The following is an 18,660-nucleotide window of genomic DNA, read 5'->3' on the forward strand; positions in this document are numbered from 1 at the left end:
TTGATTTCAGTAATGATCACTGAAGCACTTAACTCATGTTTGTCAGATTACAGGCACACTCTGAAAGCATCCCTACATCTCTTCTTCCTTCCACAACAACAAACATGCTCCTTTTGAAAGTACATCCAGACCCAGGGACAAAGCTAAAATACTTAGTTCCTGTTTAGTCTGTAAGAAAATCCTTATTTGTAGATAAAAAGACTTATAATAAAGTAAGTACCAAGATATAAGCACTACAGCAGCATCTGCATTAGAAAATTTGCTCATATGATACTGTTGACAAAACCAGGTTTTTTAATGCACCACACTTCTATTGTAACCTTTCTCAAGCATATGAACTTCATACTAGTAAAGAACAATTATCTCATCTTCTAGGTCAGAACTTGACATTCAGACACCAAAGAGACAGTCAAGTACGTGAGGAGCTACCCACAAGCCTGCAAATAATTTTCTGACCCTCAATTTTCATAGTTTAATGACCCTGTCACGCACTCTCCAATTTCAACTGAAACAATTCACAAGTTCAAAGTATTTCTAATGAAAGCTACCATTTTATTAATGAAATGTGTGTTATGAAAAGACAAGACTCCATTTTCCTAAAAACACCCTCTAAAATAAGGCAAAGAATTGGGACCTGTGTGTCTGATGGAACTGTCTTCCTATAAGCAGGGCACAAAAGAAGTCTGAAACTGTCTTGAAAGATTACAGTATCTTTCAACCTTCACTGAGAACTGCCAGAAAGAGTTTTCTATTCCTCTTCATGATAGGGGAAAAAAAGCCATACTTGTATTTACTCACTTACCCGTAAGTGCTGAAAAGCATGAATACTGTATGGAAGATCTAGAACTTTTGTACAGTCTGGCTGCTGCAGGTCTGGAGGGACTGGTGACTTTGTGTCTATATAGTCTTCAGGGCTGAGGACATAACGTAACAGAGTACACTTCATATTAAAATGCTGCTAAAGTTCATAAGAGACAGTATTGCAGTTGAGAGACACAATACTCTGATTTGACTTACAAAAACCCTGGTTTTGAGCACATCAGACCATGTCTGATGCCTTCCCAGATTTCAGTTGTATCAGAATGTCACCACTATAGGATAAAGCAAACAAATTTCTGTCTGCTTTAGACAGAACATCAGCATTTGGATAAACTCCAAAATATATCAGTGTGAATCTAGTGTATCACTACTATGATTAATGATCTATCTGCCAGGCAAATGGCAACGCATGCAGAAGTCTCTTCAACCGAAACAAACCCTGAGTATTAGCAAGAAGCCCAAATGAAGGTATCTTCAGATAAAATTAATCTTTTCCCACTTCAAGTACTCATCTGATTGTGTTATTATTAAAACTACGAAACCAAACCAGTCAGCCCTGAAGATGAATTGCCAGTGAAGCTGAATGTCAAGCTGACTGTCCATGCATCCCTTACTTGCTAAACACAAGGGATGAAATATGACCAGAAGGTTCAACTGCTTGGTAATCAAAAGCATTTCATTCCCATTGAAGTCAAGCCAGTTCCCAATACAAGACATGTCTCTAGCTCAAAACATCCAAAGCACACTCTGGCAAATTCAACCCTCTTCTACATGATGCATGTCAGTTTAATTCATGTTTGGTCGCATCAGTTCAGAGTTACAGGAACAGAACTGACTGGGAGGCTGGGAATAGAATGGAGAAGTTCTAGGGCATGGCTAACATAGACAGCGGGAGACAGCATTTCTGTGTCGCACCCTCTCATAATCAGTGGCAGAGGTTGTTTCACTTACATTCCACACTAACACAAAATAAAACAACTGTCATCTGAAGGAGAGTCAGTGATAGCATTTTTCTGTTTACTTGCTTTTAGAGGTTTTGTTGATCCTTTTTTTTGTTCAGTAAAAAACTTGAAATATAAGCATCTTATTACCGGATATCTTTGCTCTCTAAAGTGATGTACGTGCCATCGTAAAGATCTAGGTCCCCCAAGGGCACCTTGGCTTTAATGCAGTCCGGATCCTCTTTATTATGCCTTTGTTCCAGCCCTGTGTCTCTGTCCTCGTTTTCCTCTATATGAATCTTTTGAGCAACTAACTGTTTCTGTAGGAATAAAACAAAAAGAAGAATGTATATACATGAGAGCAAACTCTACAGGTGCTACGAGTTCAACAGTGCGACTTTTTCCTTAAAGTCCATTTGAAGAAAATCTAAAAGCTCTCTGCAAATTTTGGGAATATTTTCCTGTATTTTATAACATCTGTAGGACATTTTTTGATTTAGATGGAATATAAACACTTTCATTAGAGATACACAACATTATCTCTCCTGCTGTACCTAAAAAGAGGGCTAATAGCATTTCAAATTTATAGCAGACCATTCAGAAAAGGAAGAAATAGTTGTTAACAGTACATCAACTTTTCAACTGACCCTTCTTCAGTTTAAGAACTCATGGAAATAATAGAGATTTCAAACAAAATGAACTTAATCACTCAGCATGCTAAGTACAACTGAGGTGGCAGGTTAATGCAAGAATTGAGACTAATTTATATAGATTAGCTTATGATGTGCCTTAGGAGCTACCTGTTGCCCCATAAAGCTCATAGGTATTGATTAGCAAAAGCGGTGAACAGACTAATGATCTGTCACAGCACAGTAAGTTGTATGTCAGTCTCACTAGATCTGTAAATTGCAAACTCATTAAATATCATCAGGATTTGTGTGTGTGATGTAAAGAAATTTGCATTTTTAATTAAAGCCATAATTACACAATACTATGCAATACCAGAGATATATACAAGTAGTAGCAGCTTGTAGATCTCAACAGTAACTTCTGCTGAAAGTCATCTGTATGCCACAAATTGTAGACTAGTAATTTCCAAGCCCACAATCCATGTCCTGAAAAGCTTGTAACTTTTGTTCCATCCACAGGTAAAATGCCCATTGCCACAAAAATGAGCATACCTCGAAGAGAAAGGCTGGCTGAATACAATCACATAATAGGGAGTCCTACTTCTTTCTCCTCCCTTCCACTTCTCCCATTCACCTAAAGCTACCTCTGGTGCTCATCTAACTTCCCAGTTAGCTAGTTATGCCAATCTGACAATACCAAAGCTGACACAGAGAAAGGAGTGCATGGCCAGAAGAAAGGCTGTGACCTGTTCACTTGCCCAGCCCATGCTATATTTAAACTTTACCAGTTCGAAGTTCATTAAAGCCCTTTTCAGAAGGGTGTTCTCAGACCCCTTTTCAACAATAAATGGGCCTGAAGAAAAACAAGTGACCTTCTCTGTACTCTTCTGGAATACAGCAACAGAATCCATTACCTGAATGACTTGACTTAAAAATGTTAGGATTTATGGATAACAACAAGGAATGGTACAACTGATAACCTGGACAATAATAACCTGCTGAGCAAACTTAAGGCACAAAATTCTTGAGATCTAAAGAATTATTCATCCTTTCACTGAAGCAGAATTATGCACATAGTAACGTCTGTTCGCCATCTAAAGCTATACCTAAAAAGCCTATGGAAAAAAGAAAATCAGTATTTTCAGAAATCAGTCAGTACTTAACATTAATGCTTTACCTCCAGTTCTTTGAGGTAGTTAACGGTTGTTTCTTGTCTCATTAGTATTACCAAATCGTGTGGGTTCCTCAAGTTCATCGGTGAATCCACCTGCAAGATATTTCAACAGCCCATCACATAAGACATTCTCCTAAAAAGATCGATTTTAAAAGGTAAGAAGTTATGTTCATTCAACTACAGTTTGTCTGTTCAGAGGTTTTCTGTTCATTCAGCATCATAATATGTCCATAACTTAAATCTGTACTTCAAACAACACTGTTATTCCCTTCCCATGGCAGGGGGGTTGGAACTAGATGATCTTCAGGTCTTTTCCAATCCTAACTATTCTATGATTCTATGATTTCAGAATCCAATTCAAACCAGGATTTAATTTTAACCCTATTTTAGTTTATTCAGGCACACAACTTCTAAGCATAAGAGGCAAGCAAACTTCTCATAACAGACGTTACTAAGAGTACCTGTTTCCATCCCTGGCAGTGTTCAAGGCCAGGTCGGACAGAGCCTTGGGTGACATGGTTTAGTGTGAGGTGTCCCTGCCCATGGCAGGGGGTTGGAACTGGATGATCTTAAGGTCCTTTCCAACCCTAACTATTCTATGATTCTATGATTCTACCTACTGCTATAATTCTAGATACCAAGTACCCCCAATGATCCAGAGAAGCACAGAAAATACCAATCAGTATTGATACCATATTGATGTTGTTACTGAAGTATTAAAGCCTACAGCATTTTACTTGCATATATTTATATTTCAATACACATATTGAAATGCACACATTTCAATACATGTTTCATATTCCCTCCTGTGGGCCCCACCTCACTTTGAACTGGTTGCACACAAACTCAGAGCTATGTACTGAATGTAGCACTTGTTACGCCTCATTTGCTAGGGAGGCTACTGCAGTATGTACAAGTGAATGAGATATGAACTTGCAAAGAAAACAAGGGAAAGTTTTACTGTGTTTAAAGCACTTACGACCCATTGCTAAATTGCACTGCTCCCCTGACATGTAAAGGCTGCTTGCATGATACTACACAAGTCACTGAGAGCAAAGTCAAGCTTCAGCTCTACTTTCAGTGACAAACTGCATCTGGGGAGCAATTTTTTGCGGAACGTTATGCAGGCATCACCATTTAGAAAGCTTTATTCTGAAAGATGAAGGTACTTGGCTTATCATTCATTCAGAAACAGAACGATGCTCAGGGATAGCTTCTGTTTTGAACTCCTGATAAAACAGTCTCATGAGAGTTAGGCCTGAATTTAGGGTTTGGGAATTTGGAGTGCGATGCTACCAATCCAGCATTCATCGGCTGACACAAAAGCAACGCAACAAGTACCAGATTCGTATCAACTATGACCTGGCAGCAGCAATCAACGTGACAACAACCAAACAGCAATGTCACTGAATTCATTCATAAAGTTATGGCAATCTACCAGGAAATCAGCTCAAGTTAAACAGCATGCATGGTATTTTTCTTTACTCTTCACATTTTCACTTCTGGATCTGACCTCAGTTTATCACCAACAAATGATACGTGATAGTAAGGATAGTAATGTTTTCTACTGATAGTAAAACTCTTCAACCTAGTAGAAAGTTAATATTTCTATAATTCTGTTACTATATGATTTCGTTACTTCATGTTTATATGATTCTATTACTAAATAACCTCAGCAGTGTGTAAATAAAATCTTTAAAACCAAAACTTTACTACTAAATCCAACCTCACATTTATTTACATCTGATTTTTTTTTCTCACTCTGAAAGTTTAAGATTTCCACTGCAAGAAACTTTCACAGTAAAGATTATTATTAGCTCCATTTTAGGTGCAATAATTGCATTTGAATGGAAAAGATAAGCAACTACATTGGACAATCACGCAAGGTTTGCAAAAGCAACTTAAGCCAGCATATCTAATGCATTCAGAGCACTTTTGACAGCTTGTAGAAGTGAGATGAATATACTGTATCAGTCCTCATACTCTTCAGTTTATACATTTACAATATAAAGGCATCACAGAATGAGAACTGAGCAAATAAAAAGCATTCAGAGCTACAACAAAATGCTATATAACACAAATAAACACAAAGGAAACAGATTCTTAATTGAAAACCACAGGAGATCTAATGATATCATGCCTGCAAATGGAGAAAACAATGCCAACTTGGCCTTCAACAGGCATGAGTTCAGAGGATGATGGTGCTCAAACTTAAGAATTTCATAGCATTTAAAGTGCAGTTACCTGAACTGCTTACATTGATCCACAAGGGAAAAGGAGCCAAGCAGGGGAATTCTCCCTTTTCCTACTACCTGTAATCCTATAGTTCCACTGAGAAACAAACCAACTGAAAAGTAACAGATCGAACAACTAGTTTTCAGCCACATCAGCAGATGAGTCTGAACTGACCTCAGGTGAGCACTTCATCACCCTCCTCTCTATAGCAAGAGTCATGTGGCTCATGAACTGCAACCTGTTCCTCTCATCCAGCCAGCAATGCTGTCCAGACTTGTGGTCCATTATTCACCACTTACAACATCCCTCCCCAGATTAAACACGTTTTCTTTTACAGTGCCAACCATTTCTACAGCTGGAAGACAGCAAATCTGACCTACAGAGTTGCGAAGAGTACCAATGCTACATTTGGCATCAAGAAATGCACTAGTCTAAATAAAACTAATTTGATGTATACCTGGAGACTGTTCTGGATTACATTCCTTCCTTCCCACAACAAAAATACTATAAGGACTCTAGATTTTAGAAGATACTGGTTTCATTCAGTCTCATGTCATGCTTTTGCTCCTACAGACACTCCCAGCCTCTACTTAATAGTCATCCAGAGACTGATCAGGTCGTGGAAATGCCTCCAGTTTCAAGAAAGTACCTAAACCAAAACAAGAAGCAGCTGGTTACACCAAAGTAGTTTTGCATCTTCATGGCATCCACTGCAGAAAGTACTTCTTTGGACAGAAAACAGTAAGCAACATGAACAGTACTGGATCATGTTGAGGAAAGAGAGTGTTATACCTACAACTGCATAAGATCTTATGGTAAAAGTGTACAGTCATCAGCTCATCGCTATGGCTCCCCTCTTTTATGACAGCTCAGGTATTTGCAAATAATTATGCATTAAACCCCCCCTGCCATGAAATAAAGGGTGTGTGTATGTGGCCTCCATTTATTAAGCATCACTAGATTTGCTGATTATACAGTCCTGGGACTGCTGGGATGAATTAAGGTTTGTATTTGTTCTGAGCACTGCTGAAGATGTGCCTGGTACAGCATCTGCATTTAAAGTCAGTTTTTACACAATTAACTAGTATAGAAAACAGCACAAAACTTGGCTCTGGAAACTAGCATAGGTCTCACTTCAGTTAAAACCTTATTAGAGGGCAGGTGTTATTTCAACGCTGTAAGAGCTAGAATCAAATATCAAGGTGTTCTCAGATGCTTCTTTTTACCTTAGAATTGAATCTACTGCCAAGCAGGACTTGGTCTCACTTTAGAGTGTTATGCCCTCTTCCCTGCCACACAGAAGGCTGCAGATACACACACAGAGTGTTAAAAAACACTTCATATTTGATGCTTCCTGTCACGTTTCAGACAGGAGCTGGGGATGCTACCATAAATTCAAATTGCATTAGAAATGGTAGCTTCACTTTCATGACAGTGGCATACTACAGATCCTTCACCCTTCATAGAATTGTTTGGGTTGGAAAGGACCTTAAGGTCATTCAATTCCAACCCCCCTGCCATGGGCAGGGACACCTCACACCCAATGCTCTGGTCCAACCTGACCCTGAACACCGCCAGGGATGGAGCATTCACTACATCCTTTGGGCAACCTGTTCTATGCAAAGTCTGTTGCGCTTCCTCATCTGATCAGGGGAGTGAAACACTGATGGATGTTGTGATTTAGCTCACTTTTTGCAAAACATAAGCAACTCCCTGGAAGGCTCTGCTGGGATGAAGCAGAACAGACATGAACCTGCACAGCACCTACAGCTTCATGGTGATGAGAGTAGACGCCCACGCCACAACAGATGCTTGTTCTGACTAACTCAAAGCATTAGGCCGACACCAAAGCACCACAGTCATTTACTCTTCCTCCAAACTGCTGAAACAGTGACATTCAAGATCAAGTGCTTGAAATGCAAGAACCTGACTTCAATTCAAACACAGTAAACAGGGAAAAAAACAGTGCTAACAAGCTTTCCTTGAACCCCATGCGCCTCTTACAGCTACACTGCAGAAAGCCTGCCAGCAAACCACTTCCAGAATAAGTGCTCTCTGTTCAACTTAGCCCAAAGGTGAAAGTTTCTTTATAAAGCACAGTTCAAATTTATTCCCCATCACAAAGTACACCAAGACCCTGACTCAGCAAGAAACACACAGGATTTGTGTAACAAAATAGCCCAAGACATCCGAGTTGAAGCAAACCGTGAAGTTTTGGAGCACCTCCTGTGTTACCTGCATATATCAAAGTCATTGAATAACTACACTTGTGTAAGCTTTGCCAAACCTTTTGGGATATTTTCTCCCACAATTCTGTTCTAAATGAGGGCCAATGAATGCCTCAGTCAACTATTTGTAGGGAAGACAACTTCTTTTTAAAGTACTGTGGAAATCCCAGTAATGGTCTGCATGTCCTAAAAGCATTCTACTACATGCAGAAGGCAGATTATGACAGAAAGAAGCTGGAAAAGATACTACATCAAATGATGGTGTACAGCTTGTACTTCTTTTATAGACTTGCTTTACAGGTAGTGGATCTTTTGTCACCATGCTTGGAAAATGAAGGCAATTCCCACTGAAATAGGCTGGAACTGCTTGCAGTCTCAAGTGGCAGTGAAGCATCTAAAAACTGATGTTTGCTTTTGGGCATATTCTTGCTGTCTTGAGATACTCTATATTCCAACACAGCATTCCTGAAAAAGCTACCAAAAAATCTGTATATGTTTGAGTGCAAGACAAGCGTTGGCTTATCCAAATGATGAACAGGGAGTGTCAGAAGATACTTGTTCCAAGGGATGTCAATGAAAACTTCACACAGAAGAACAACTTTTTACAAGTATTGAGCCATTTCAAAGCTTACAGCTGCAGAATCTGTTAACAAACAGCATTAGGTGTCTGGATATTACTTAGAGTAGCTGTACTATAGGAAAAACAGAAGCTTTAAACACTTGTAGCACTGCAAGCCTAAAACCTAACCAAGTTGCAGTATTATTTGAATAGGTGTGTTCAACTGAGATCACTTCCAGAGAGGACACAACCTACAAGCACCATAGATAACAGATCTAAATACAAAGGAAAACAACACTTTATTTGTAAAACCACTTGCCAGCAACCCGTCTTTGGTCATACTTAAGAGTACAAAACCTCTCGCTGAGGTTTATATTCTGGCAAAACAAATGCCAGCTATACACACTGCTGAATCAAAACAAGAAATGGAGAGATCACTAATATAGAATCATAGAATAGTTTGGGTTGGAAAGGACCTTAAGATCATCCAGTTCCTACCCCCTGCCAGGGGCAGGGACACCTCTCACTAAACCATCTCACCCAAGGCTCTGTCCAACCTGGACTTGAACACTGCCAGGGATGGAGCATTCACAACTTCCCTGGGCAACCCTTTCCAGTGCCTCACCAACCTTACAGGAAAGAACTTCTTCCTTATATCCAATCTAAACTTCCCCTGTTTAAGTTTGAACCTGTTACCCCTTGTCCTATCACTACAGTCCCTAATGAAGAGTCCCTCCCCAGCATCCCTACAGGCCCCCTTCAGATACTGGAAGGCTGCTCTGAGGTCTCCATGCAGCCTTCTCTTCTCCAGGCTGAACAGCCCCAACTTCCTCAGCCTGTCTTCATACAGGAGGTGCTCCAGTCCCTGCTCATCCTCATGGCCTCCTCTGGACTTGTTCCAACAGTTCCATGTCCTTTTTATGTTGAGGACACCAGAACTGCACACAATGCTCCAGGTGAGGTCTCACGAGAGCAGAGTAGAGGGGCAGGATCACCTCCTTCGACTGGGCTGCAAGCGTACACTGAAGCCAGCTCATGTTCATTTTCTCATCCACCAACACCCCCAAGTCCTTCTCCACAGGGCTGCTCTGAATCTCTTCTCTGCCCAACCTGTAGCTGTGCCTGGGATTGCTCCCACCCAGGAGTAGGACCTTGCACTTGCCATGGTTAAACTTCATGAGGTTGGCATCAGCCCACCTCACAAGTGTGTCAAGGTCCCTCTGGATGGCATTCCTTCCCTCCAGGGTATCAACCAAACCACACAGCTTGGTGTCATCGGCAAACTTGCTGAGGGCGCACTCAATCCCACTGTCCATGTCAGTGACAAAGATGTTGAACAAGACCGGTCCCAACACCGATCCCTGAGGGACACCACTCGTTACTGGTCTCCAGCTGGACATTGAGCCATTGACCACAACTCTTTGTGTGCCACCATCCAGCCAGTTCTTTATCCAGCGAGTGGTCCATCCATCAAATTGATGTCTCTCCAATTTAGAGACAAGGATGTCATGTGGGACGGTGTTGAACGCTTTACCCAAGTCCAGGTAGATGACATCAACTGCTCTACCCCTGTCCATCAGTTCTGCAGCCCCATCATAGAAGGCCACCAAATTGGTCAGGCAGGATTTCCCCTTAGAGAGGCCATGCTGGCTGTCACCAAGCACCTTGTTGATTTTCATGTGCCTTAGCATGGCACCCAGGAGAATCTGCTCCAAGGTTTTTTGCCAGGCACAGAGGTGAGACTGACTGCTCTGTAATTCCCCGGGTCATCCCTTTTCCCCTTCTTGAAAATGGGGGTTATATTTCCCTTTTTCCAGTCATCAGGATCTTCACCTGACTGCCATGATTTTTCAAATATGATGGACAGTGGCTTAGCAACTTCATTCACCAGCTCCTTCAGGACCCACAGCTGGATTTCATATACATCAGTAATGAACAAGTACTTGTTTTCGTAAAGACTGATTCCTGCTGCCTGCTCCCTGCCAAATCCTAAAAATATTGTGTTCTAAAGTTGAAAATACAGAAAAGGAACACTACTAATTAGACTTACAAGACACCTATAAAAGGTCAACCCTAACCAGTGATTTCTTCAGCAAATGAAACAGCAGACAACCCATTAGTTTTTTTCTGGTTAAACTTAAAGGGAAATTACTTTATCCAGTGATGTTTTTTTAGGGCAGGCACTTTATGCCAGGGCTCTTGTTTCCACACTGGAATAGGTAGAAATTAGGTAGGGATTCAGCTTTAAATGTTAAAAGAAGAGTTTAGCTACATGAAGTAACAGCAGATTTCAGAGTCTTGCTAACTTTGCTCTTTTGGGCTTTGATGGGGGCCTTCATGCAAACATGACAGGGCCACTTCTACACTATCCTTGTGCTGTGAAGCTCACAATATGGGGAAGCCATGGCAGGTACCAACCACAGACTTTACCACAGATTAATCAGTTTTGAACAGTTCATTTGTATCATCTTGTCAGTTTGTCCCACCCTTCTCTGAAAAGACACTGAAAACAGGATGAGAGGCCAAGGAAACCAAAGCGTGAAGATGCTAAGAGGAGCAGGACCTGGGAGCCACCCTGTGCCCAGGGGACACAGGCTGTACAGAAACACCTGGAGTGAAAGAGTGACCACTTCAGCTTGGGTTTAAACTGAAACAGGGGAAGTTTAGATTGGATAGAAGCAAGTTCTTTACCGCGAGGGTGCTGAGGCACTGGAATGGGTTGCCCAAAGAAGCGGTCAATGCTCCATCCCTGGCAGTGCTCAAGGCCAGGTTGGACAGAGCCTTGGGTGACATGGTTTAGTGTGAGGTGTCCCTGCCCATGGCAGGGGGCTGGAACTGGATCTTAAGGTCTTTCCAACCCCATTCATTCTATGATTCTATAACATGGTGCTACCAGCCACTGCTGGGGCCTTCTGGACTCACACACTGAACCACCTTGGCATATACTACTATGCAAAGCTAAATCCAGACATTTTTGTATCAAAGCTTTGCTGTCAGCATACAAAACCTGGCACAGACTGCAGCAGGCATGAGGGACATGACACCAACAGCCTTATTTCAGCAGCTCTTCAGTTCTGCCTCTTTGCTCCTCCGCCTCAGATGCAAATCTTTCAATGCTGAGCTGAGAACAGTGAAATCTACGTCCCTACCACTGCCCCAAAGAGCAGTACATTTGCATTTCTGACTGCACTCCACACACAGGCTACCACAAGACCTATTTTTATCAAATTCAGGTCTAGCCCTGACCCTCACAGCAATACAGAAAGACAGAGGCTGCGGTCCCCTGCGAGCAGGCAGGTTCTAGGTTGGCAACACCGCACTGGGGCCAAGGACGTTGAGTGTCTCAGCCAGTCGCTACACAAGATGTTCAGGTTCCAACTTTTCAAACATACTTAAGAAAAAGCAGAAAGTGTAAAGTGAAGGAAGTTTTAAAAATGACTGTTTTCCACACCAGAGGAAGGCCTAAATCTCCCAGTCTTTTGGTGATCAACAGGGAAGTTTTAAAACACAGCAATTTTCCCTTTTCCTGAGGATGAGCTGACCTATGCTTCAAAACTATCATGGGGTTGGATGACAGCTAATGGACTGCAGCAGACTCACACCAACCTCCAGCCTAGGTCTGTTTGCAGTCACTCATGAAGAGGCACTGGTAACAGTTTTGGGGAAGGCATGCCACCTTACACACTTCAGTAAGAACAAACCCTGTGGGGTTTTTTGTTTGGCTGGGGTTGTTTTGTTTAGCAGATAACACACTCAGAAGGATAAGAAATGCAATGAATAAAGAGGTCATACAGCCAAGCAAACTAACCCTTAGAGAAAGCACAAAGCAAACATCCAGCTGTCACTGTCAACATAGGTCTGAGTGACTATTTCATATACTACAGAAGATGCTTTTGTACAGAGCAAATAGCTTTTTATTTGGCTGCAATCGATTTTCAGCTTTCCTTGGGTTTGGATGGTTGCTTTTCCTATAGTCTTCAGCATATGGACCACTGCTTTCATCTCAACCTGTTTGCATACACACGCAGTCAGATGATAGACATCAGTAATGCATTAACCAACTCTGAAGCCATTCATGAACCATGTTGCCTTGCTGCAACTATGAGGCACACTTGCATTCAAACCCACAACCCATCGAATGACTGTTAGGTAATATCTCCCCTCTATACTTAACACTAAGCCAGAATTAAGCACACTACTGCACAACATGAAATTCAGATGTCTTCTTAGCCCTGAACAGGCCAACCAGCACTGCTTGTTCACCTTCTTCTCCAGATCATTTCTAACAAACTTCAAGACACATGACAGCACATTAAAACCAAAACGACTTTTTGCCAACTCAGATTCCTTGCCAGAGGCTCTCTGCTCCTGGCAGCACTTCCCCAGTCCTGCTCTGGACCATCTGCCTGGGAGGCTTCTTTGCTTCTTTTAGTTTGGTTATTCAGAACTAACTTCTTCAGTGGTTATATTAGTCCACATAAAGACAGCCCTTTGAGTCCCTGCAAGCTTGCCTGGCTTCAATTGCCTCCATCAAGGGCTCTTTAGAAAGACCTCGCTGCAGTTCTGCTCTGTCAGGTCTCTGAGAGATGATAGCAGTTGGTCCCCATCAGTAGAGCCATGAATAACTACTGAAATTGTTTCCTGCATCGCATTTAATCTGTCAACTGTTCATCCTCTCCATGAACAAGTTTTTCTCTCCCTTTGAAGTACACTTGTATTTCTGCAGCTTCCCTACTGGCAGGCAAGCACTGTCTAAAATCAGTTATCTATTAGCCTGAACTTTATACCCCGAGTTGTGAAATGACAAGGTTTATAAACATGTGCACTGAGCAGATATAATCTCATTAAAGAGAGACAATTACTCAGCCCCTGGCTTTGCAGGAACACACATCTGAAGGTGGACTCAGACTAAATGAAAAATACAAACTGATCCAGAGAATGATGTACCTGACCTGAAAACAGGCTACTAGAGCAGCAGATACAGCTTGATGGCTTTTCTCTTGACGGCTTACTGAGACAATGAAATGTTACATACGCTGCTGGGAATTAACTTGTTTCATCATTCAGAAATGCTCGCTAGAAACTGGAACAGCAGGGCCTACTTAGCAAGCGCTCCCATTTACTAGATGATATGTTGCTGATATATGGAGAATTGTTCAGTTTGCATTCAGTTTGCCATCCCTGTCAGGTTGCTACAGCACTAGGAAGTGCAACAAGAGTCTCGGGGTACTGCTAGTGGTCTTATGGCACAGGAAAATCAATCTCACTTGAATGTAGTCTCATATTAAAGGCTCACACCCTTGCTGTGCTACAAGGAGAAACAACTAACAGAGATTTTACAGCAACAACATAAACCAGTTTCACCCTTCTTCCCCCAGATCCCAGATATTACATTTTGTATATTGGCCATGATCTGTAATTTCTGCTTTCAGCATCACATCCATAGCACACTTTGGTAACACAGAAATCAAGGCTCACAGTAGTAAACTAAAAGTTACTGGGCAATCACTTGTCACTGGTGCTTATCTGGACATCCACAGCTAGTGGCTCATTTAGCAGGGGGAATGTTTGGGTCTTACTAGCACTTAAGTTTTGCCCACTGAATGAATGGGCTTCATTCAGATGAAGTGAGGTAGTCCACATAAGATTAAACCCTCTGTAAAAATGGTGACAATCTTTGAAAATGGGTTTCAGACTGTTTGAGAATGCTAATATTTCCAAGATTAAATAATACAGATGCCACTTAGCACCACCACTCTCAGCCACCAGACAGGATCAACCCCTTTCACTTAGAGACTGCTGTGCTGGAAGTGTTGTGATCAATGGTGCAAAGGCCAAAAGGGGCTGATCACCAGCAGCATCCTCAGGGATCAATACTGGGACCAACACTAATGTTTTTACTAATGACAGGAGAAAAAGAACCTCAGCAAGCTTGGTATCCTCTGCAAACACAGGGTGAGGACAGCCATGGTGGGACGTCATGAAGTCAACAGCAGGAGCAAACCCAGTGCCTGGGAAGCAATGGCCCCATGGAGCAGAACAGACTGGGCTGAACAGAAAACAGCTTTGCAGAAGAGGATGTTTGGGCTCTGGTGGGGAAAAAGGTGGCAATGAGCCAGCAGTGTTTGCCCTTGCAGCTGAGGCAGCCAACTGCATCCTGAGCTGCAGCAGCAAGGTTGGAGCCAGCAGGGCAAGGGATGTGGCTATCCCCATCCACCATAAGAACGCACATCCTTCAGGTTTCTGGCCCCGGTTTCAAGGCCAGCAAAACCCATTCGAGGTGGCCTGGAGCACATAATATACAGGGCATCTGAGAGAAGCAGGCTAGCTCAGCTGCAAGGGGATATTGCTGCTGTTGTCAGCTTCCTAAAGGCAGGGTACAGAGAAGATGTATTCTATGTAAACTATTCTATGATTCTATAAGATGAAGGCAGACTCTTCTTGGGGTGTGACAGCGAGAGGCATCGGACATCTGTTGCTACATGGGAAATTCTAACTAGAAAAGATGACAAAGAATTCACCTACGCCTTAGTATTAGGAGATGGATAGTTCAAATATTTGGGAATGTTGTGGTTCTACCAGTGAATTGATAAATCAGTTATGAATCATCCCACTGCCAATGAATCACAGACTATCGTAAGTTGGAAGGGACACAAGGATTGAATCCAGCTCCCTGCTCCTCACAGGACTACATAAAACTAAACCATATAACTAAGAGCATCATCAGGATACTGCCTGAACTCTGACAGGGTTGGTGCTGTGACCACTTCTATGGGGAGCCTGTTCAGTGACCCACCACACTCTCAGTGAAGAGCCTGGTCCTAATGTCCAGTCTGAACTTCCCCTGGTGCAGCTTCATTCCAATTCCTTGTGTCCTGTTGCTGGTCACCAAGAGAAGAGATCAGCACCTTCCCCTCCACTGCCTCCCTTGAGGAAGATCAGGTCACCCTTCAGCCCTCTCTTCTCCAAGCTGAACAACCCAAGTGACTTCAGCCACTTCTCAGAAGTCTTATCTTGAGGGCCTTTCACCATCCTGGTCACCTCTGGACACAGCCCATTCGTTTGATGTCCTTCTTACACTGAGGAGCCCCAAACTGCACACAATAGTTGAGTTGGGGCTGCACCAGTGCAGCGTAGAGTGGAACAATTCCTTCCTATTGCTGGACAATGGAGGTTCGTTGCTGTTGGGTTTGCTGCTGACTACTGATCCACAATTACATTCTGGCTTTTCAAACAACATCCAAGTTCACTCCAGAAAACGTCCACTCTTCTCCATTGCCCAAAATACAAGTAAGTGGTAACAGGTTAAAACTTAAACAGGGGAAGTTTAGATTGGATATAAGGAGAAGTTCTTTACTGTGAGGGTGGTGAGGCACAGGAATGGGTTGCCCAGGGAAGTTGGGAATGCTCCATCGCTGGCAGTGTTCAAGGCCAGGCTGGACAGAGCCTTGGGTGACATGGTTTAGTGTGAGGTGTCCCTGCCCATGGCAGGGGGTTGGAACTGGATGATCTTAAGGTCTTTTCCAACCCAAACCATTCTATGATTCTACGAAAATATAATTCAGAGGTGTTCTGCAGGGATGGCAATGGCAATAACCACAAATGTAAGTACCATTTCCACAAAACGGTACAGAGTTGGCAGTAACAGAGGCTGAAATACATCTTATTACACAAAACTCACTGGCAAATTAGCAGCATTACACCACAGCTACTGAAGAATCCCTCATATTCTAAGTAACACCATATTTATAATTTGAGTTCCCTTGCTGGAAATGGATGGATTGATTCTGACCATACAGGCAAGAGAAGTTATTCCACAAATATTTTACCACTTCAGCTATAAACCTTGAGAGCTCTATACACAGAACATGGGAATACCTCTGCTTAGAAAGCACTGGTCACGATAATAGGTTACTGCATAGCAATGGTACAGTGGAAGCTTCGACATACATCCTCAGTTAACTGCCATCATAAAATGCTATCAGTATCGAATTCAGCTAATCAGGTTTTCAAGCAGTTTCCAGCTAATCAGATTCTTCCCAGTCGCAGCTGCTTTTCATGCAATAACCAAAACCCACATGCAACCCAAATTTGATAATACACAGTCAATACACACACAGAGATGCTCCCAGACCATTACCAGACACTCTCACCACTTCCCAGCGAGGAAAGGAGGTGAGATAGTGCTGTCATTCATTCGTTTATGATTAACCAGGGTGAGAGCCAGGGTCCACACAGCCTCAAGTGCCTGGGAACCATAAAGCCAGCTGAGGCTTCCTGCAGTTCCACCCTACTGCTTTCTGACAGGAGACCCGACCAAAGGTTCTCACACAAGAAAGCGGGGTTAACAGGCACCCATCTCTGGTTTTACGAGGGGGACTGCTGCTTGCTACAGCGATTCTGCTGTAAGGAAGAACGGCTCTGGCACTTCTTCAGAACCGAAGCAGATCTGACATGAAAGCGGATTTCTGGTGCTGTCCCCCTTGCAACAAAGGGGGAGCAAAGCGTGCAAGCCCCAACGCGAGAAACATACCGTCTCTTTCAGCCGGTTACTGCACACGAGGCACAGCCCGGTATCAAAACAAGCCGCTCTGACCAACCCCACTCCTCCTCGCTCCCAAAGGCACAGAGCAGCCGGGACAGGCTCATCTGCGCCCGACCAAAGCAGGACCCCGGCTCCGCGCTTACTCAGCGGCCTAACGAGCTGGAGGCTCCGGGGAGGCTGCAGGTGAGCACCGCTGCTTGCAACACGGTTCCAGCTAAGACCTCGCCCGGACCCGCCAGCCACCGCCTCACCCCGGGGCTCCCGCAACTCCGAGCCACGTTCCCCGAGCGCCGCTGGCTGCCCGGGGCAGGACCCCCGTGTGGGGCCGCCCTCCACCGCCTCCCGAGGGGGGATGCAGCGGCTCCCACACGGGCACCGCTCCGCAGCAGGTCCCGTCCCGCGGCAGCACCGCTCGGGCCAGGCCCGGGACTGCGGGGTGGACGGCACCGCAGAGAGGGGCTCTCCCCGCTGCAGGGCAGCTCCCCGCGCCCCGCTCACCTGCTGCTGGATCTTCCCGTCCTCGGTGACCACCCAGTGCGTGGTGGCAGCGGCAGGCCGCGTCCCCGAGGCCAGCAGCGAGCACAACCCCAGGGCCCAACCGGAGAAGACCCACGCCCGCCCCAGCCCGCCCCGCCCGGGCGCTCCAGCCGCCGCCATCTTCCCCAATCCCGGCCTGCCCGCTCCACCCGGAACCGGAATCGCCGCCGCCGCCATTTTGGGAGGGGAGGGCGGTGCCGCCGCTCTCGAAGGACGGGGTTGGCCTTGAGGCGGCCGCGGCTCGTTCCCTCAGCGGGGGCCCGGAGCGTCCCGGCCGGGCTGCGGCAGCACCAAGCACCGGTGCGGGGCTCCGTGTGGCAGCAACGCGATGGAGTGCTCCGCGCGGGGCTGAGCGCTGTCTGGTAACGCTGAGTCCGGTTAGTGAACCTTCTTGCACTTCAAACGGGCGGAGCCGCTGTCGGGAGCTCTTGTGCAAACGAGCAGCGTTTTCATTAAAAACCCATTAATTTCTATCTAATGCACGCCGAAACGTTTGTCACAACAGCCTGAGGAGACAGCAAACGGAACTGTGCCTATGGCTGTCCACAGCGCCGGCTCACCGAGGAGTGGGGTGAAGGTAGCTCTGAACCACATCACTCCTGAGGCTTTAGTTAAACTCTTCATTTCCTGTGCCAGTTAACAGTAAATAGGAACTCAGAAGCACCAGTCTCCTTACCCAGTCCTGAGCGAGCTCTAAAAGCTACCACATTGGAGTGTTGGCCTGTCTGACCTTTCGAAGTTTGGAAGCAAGCTGCAGTTTGCTTTTGGGACACCCCGACTTCCCAGAGCCTGGAACACACCAACATTTGACATATACCTATATATAACATATATAGCATATATAACATATAAACCTATAAATACAAACAAGGAAAAAATGCTTACAAATGGGGTCACAGCGATTCAACTAATGCAAGGCATTCAGCTGTCTTTCAGGATAAAGAACATATTCCCACAATAGTTCATTACTGATGCCAGTGTTCATATCATGTA

The 18,660-nt window shown here is 44.1% G+C and overlaps 1 protein-coding gene across 1 annotated transcript in view; it reads right to left on the reverse strand.

Moving 5' to 3' along the window:
* TTC17 (tetratricopeptide repeat domain 17) overlaps positions 1–17,880 on the reverse strand; it is a 61,261-nt gene extending 43,381 nt beyond the window's left edge. Inside the window, exons 1-4 of the mRNA XM_062621903.1 lie at positions 17,629–17,880; positions 3,567–3,656; positions 1,911–2,080; positions 803–914 (exon numbers count right to left, since the gene is read on the reverse strand). Of these exons, the coding sequence (XP_062477887.1) occupies positions 803–914; positions 1,911–2,080; positions 3,567–3,656; positions 17,629–17,844 (588 nt within the window). The 5' untranslated portion in view covers positions 17,845–17,880. The remainder of the gene's footprint in view (positions 1–802; positions 915–1,910; positions 2,081–3,566; positions 3,657–17,628) is intronic.
* Between the last annotated feature and the right edge of the window lie 780 nt (positions 17,881–18,660).

This window comes from Pezoporus occidentalis, unplaced genomic scaffold (genome assembly GCF_034315485.1).
Source record: "Pezoporus occidentalis ecotype Australia unplaced genomic scaffold, CSIRO_AGI_Poc_V1 ctg236, whole genome shotgun sequence".
NCBI classification, from domain to species: domain Eukaryota; kingdom Metazoa; phylum Chordata; class Aves; order Psittaciformes; family Psittacidae; genus Pezoporus; species Pezoporus occidentalis.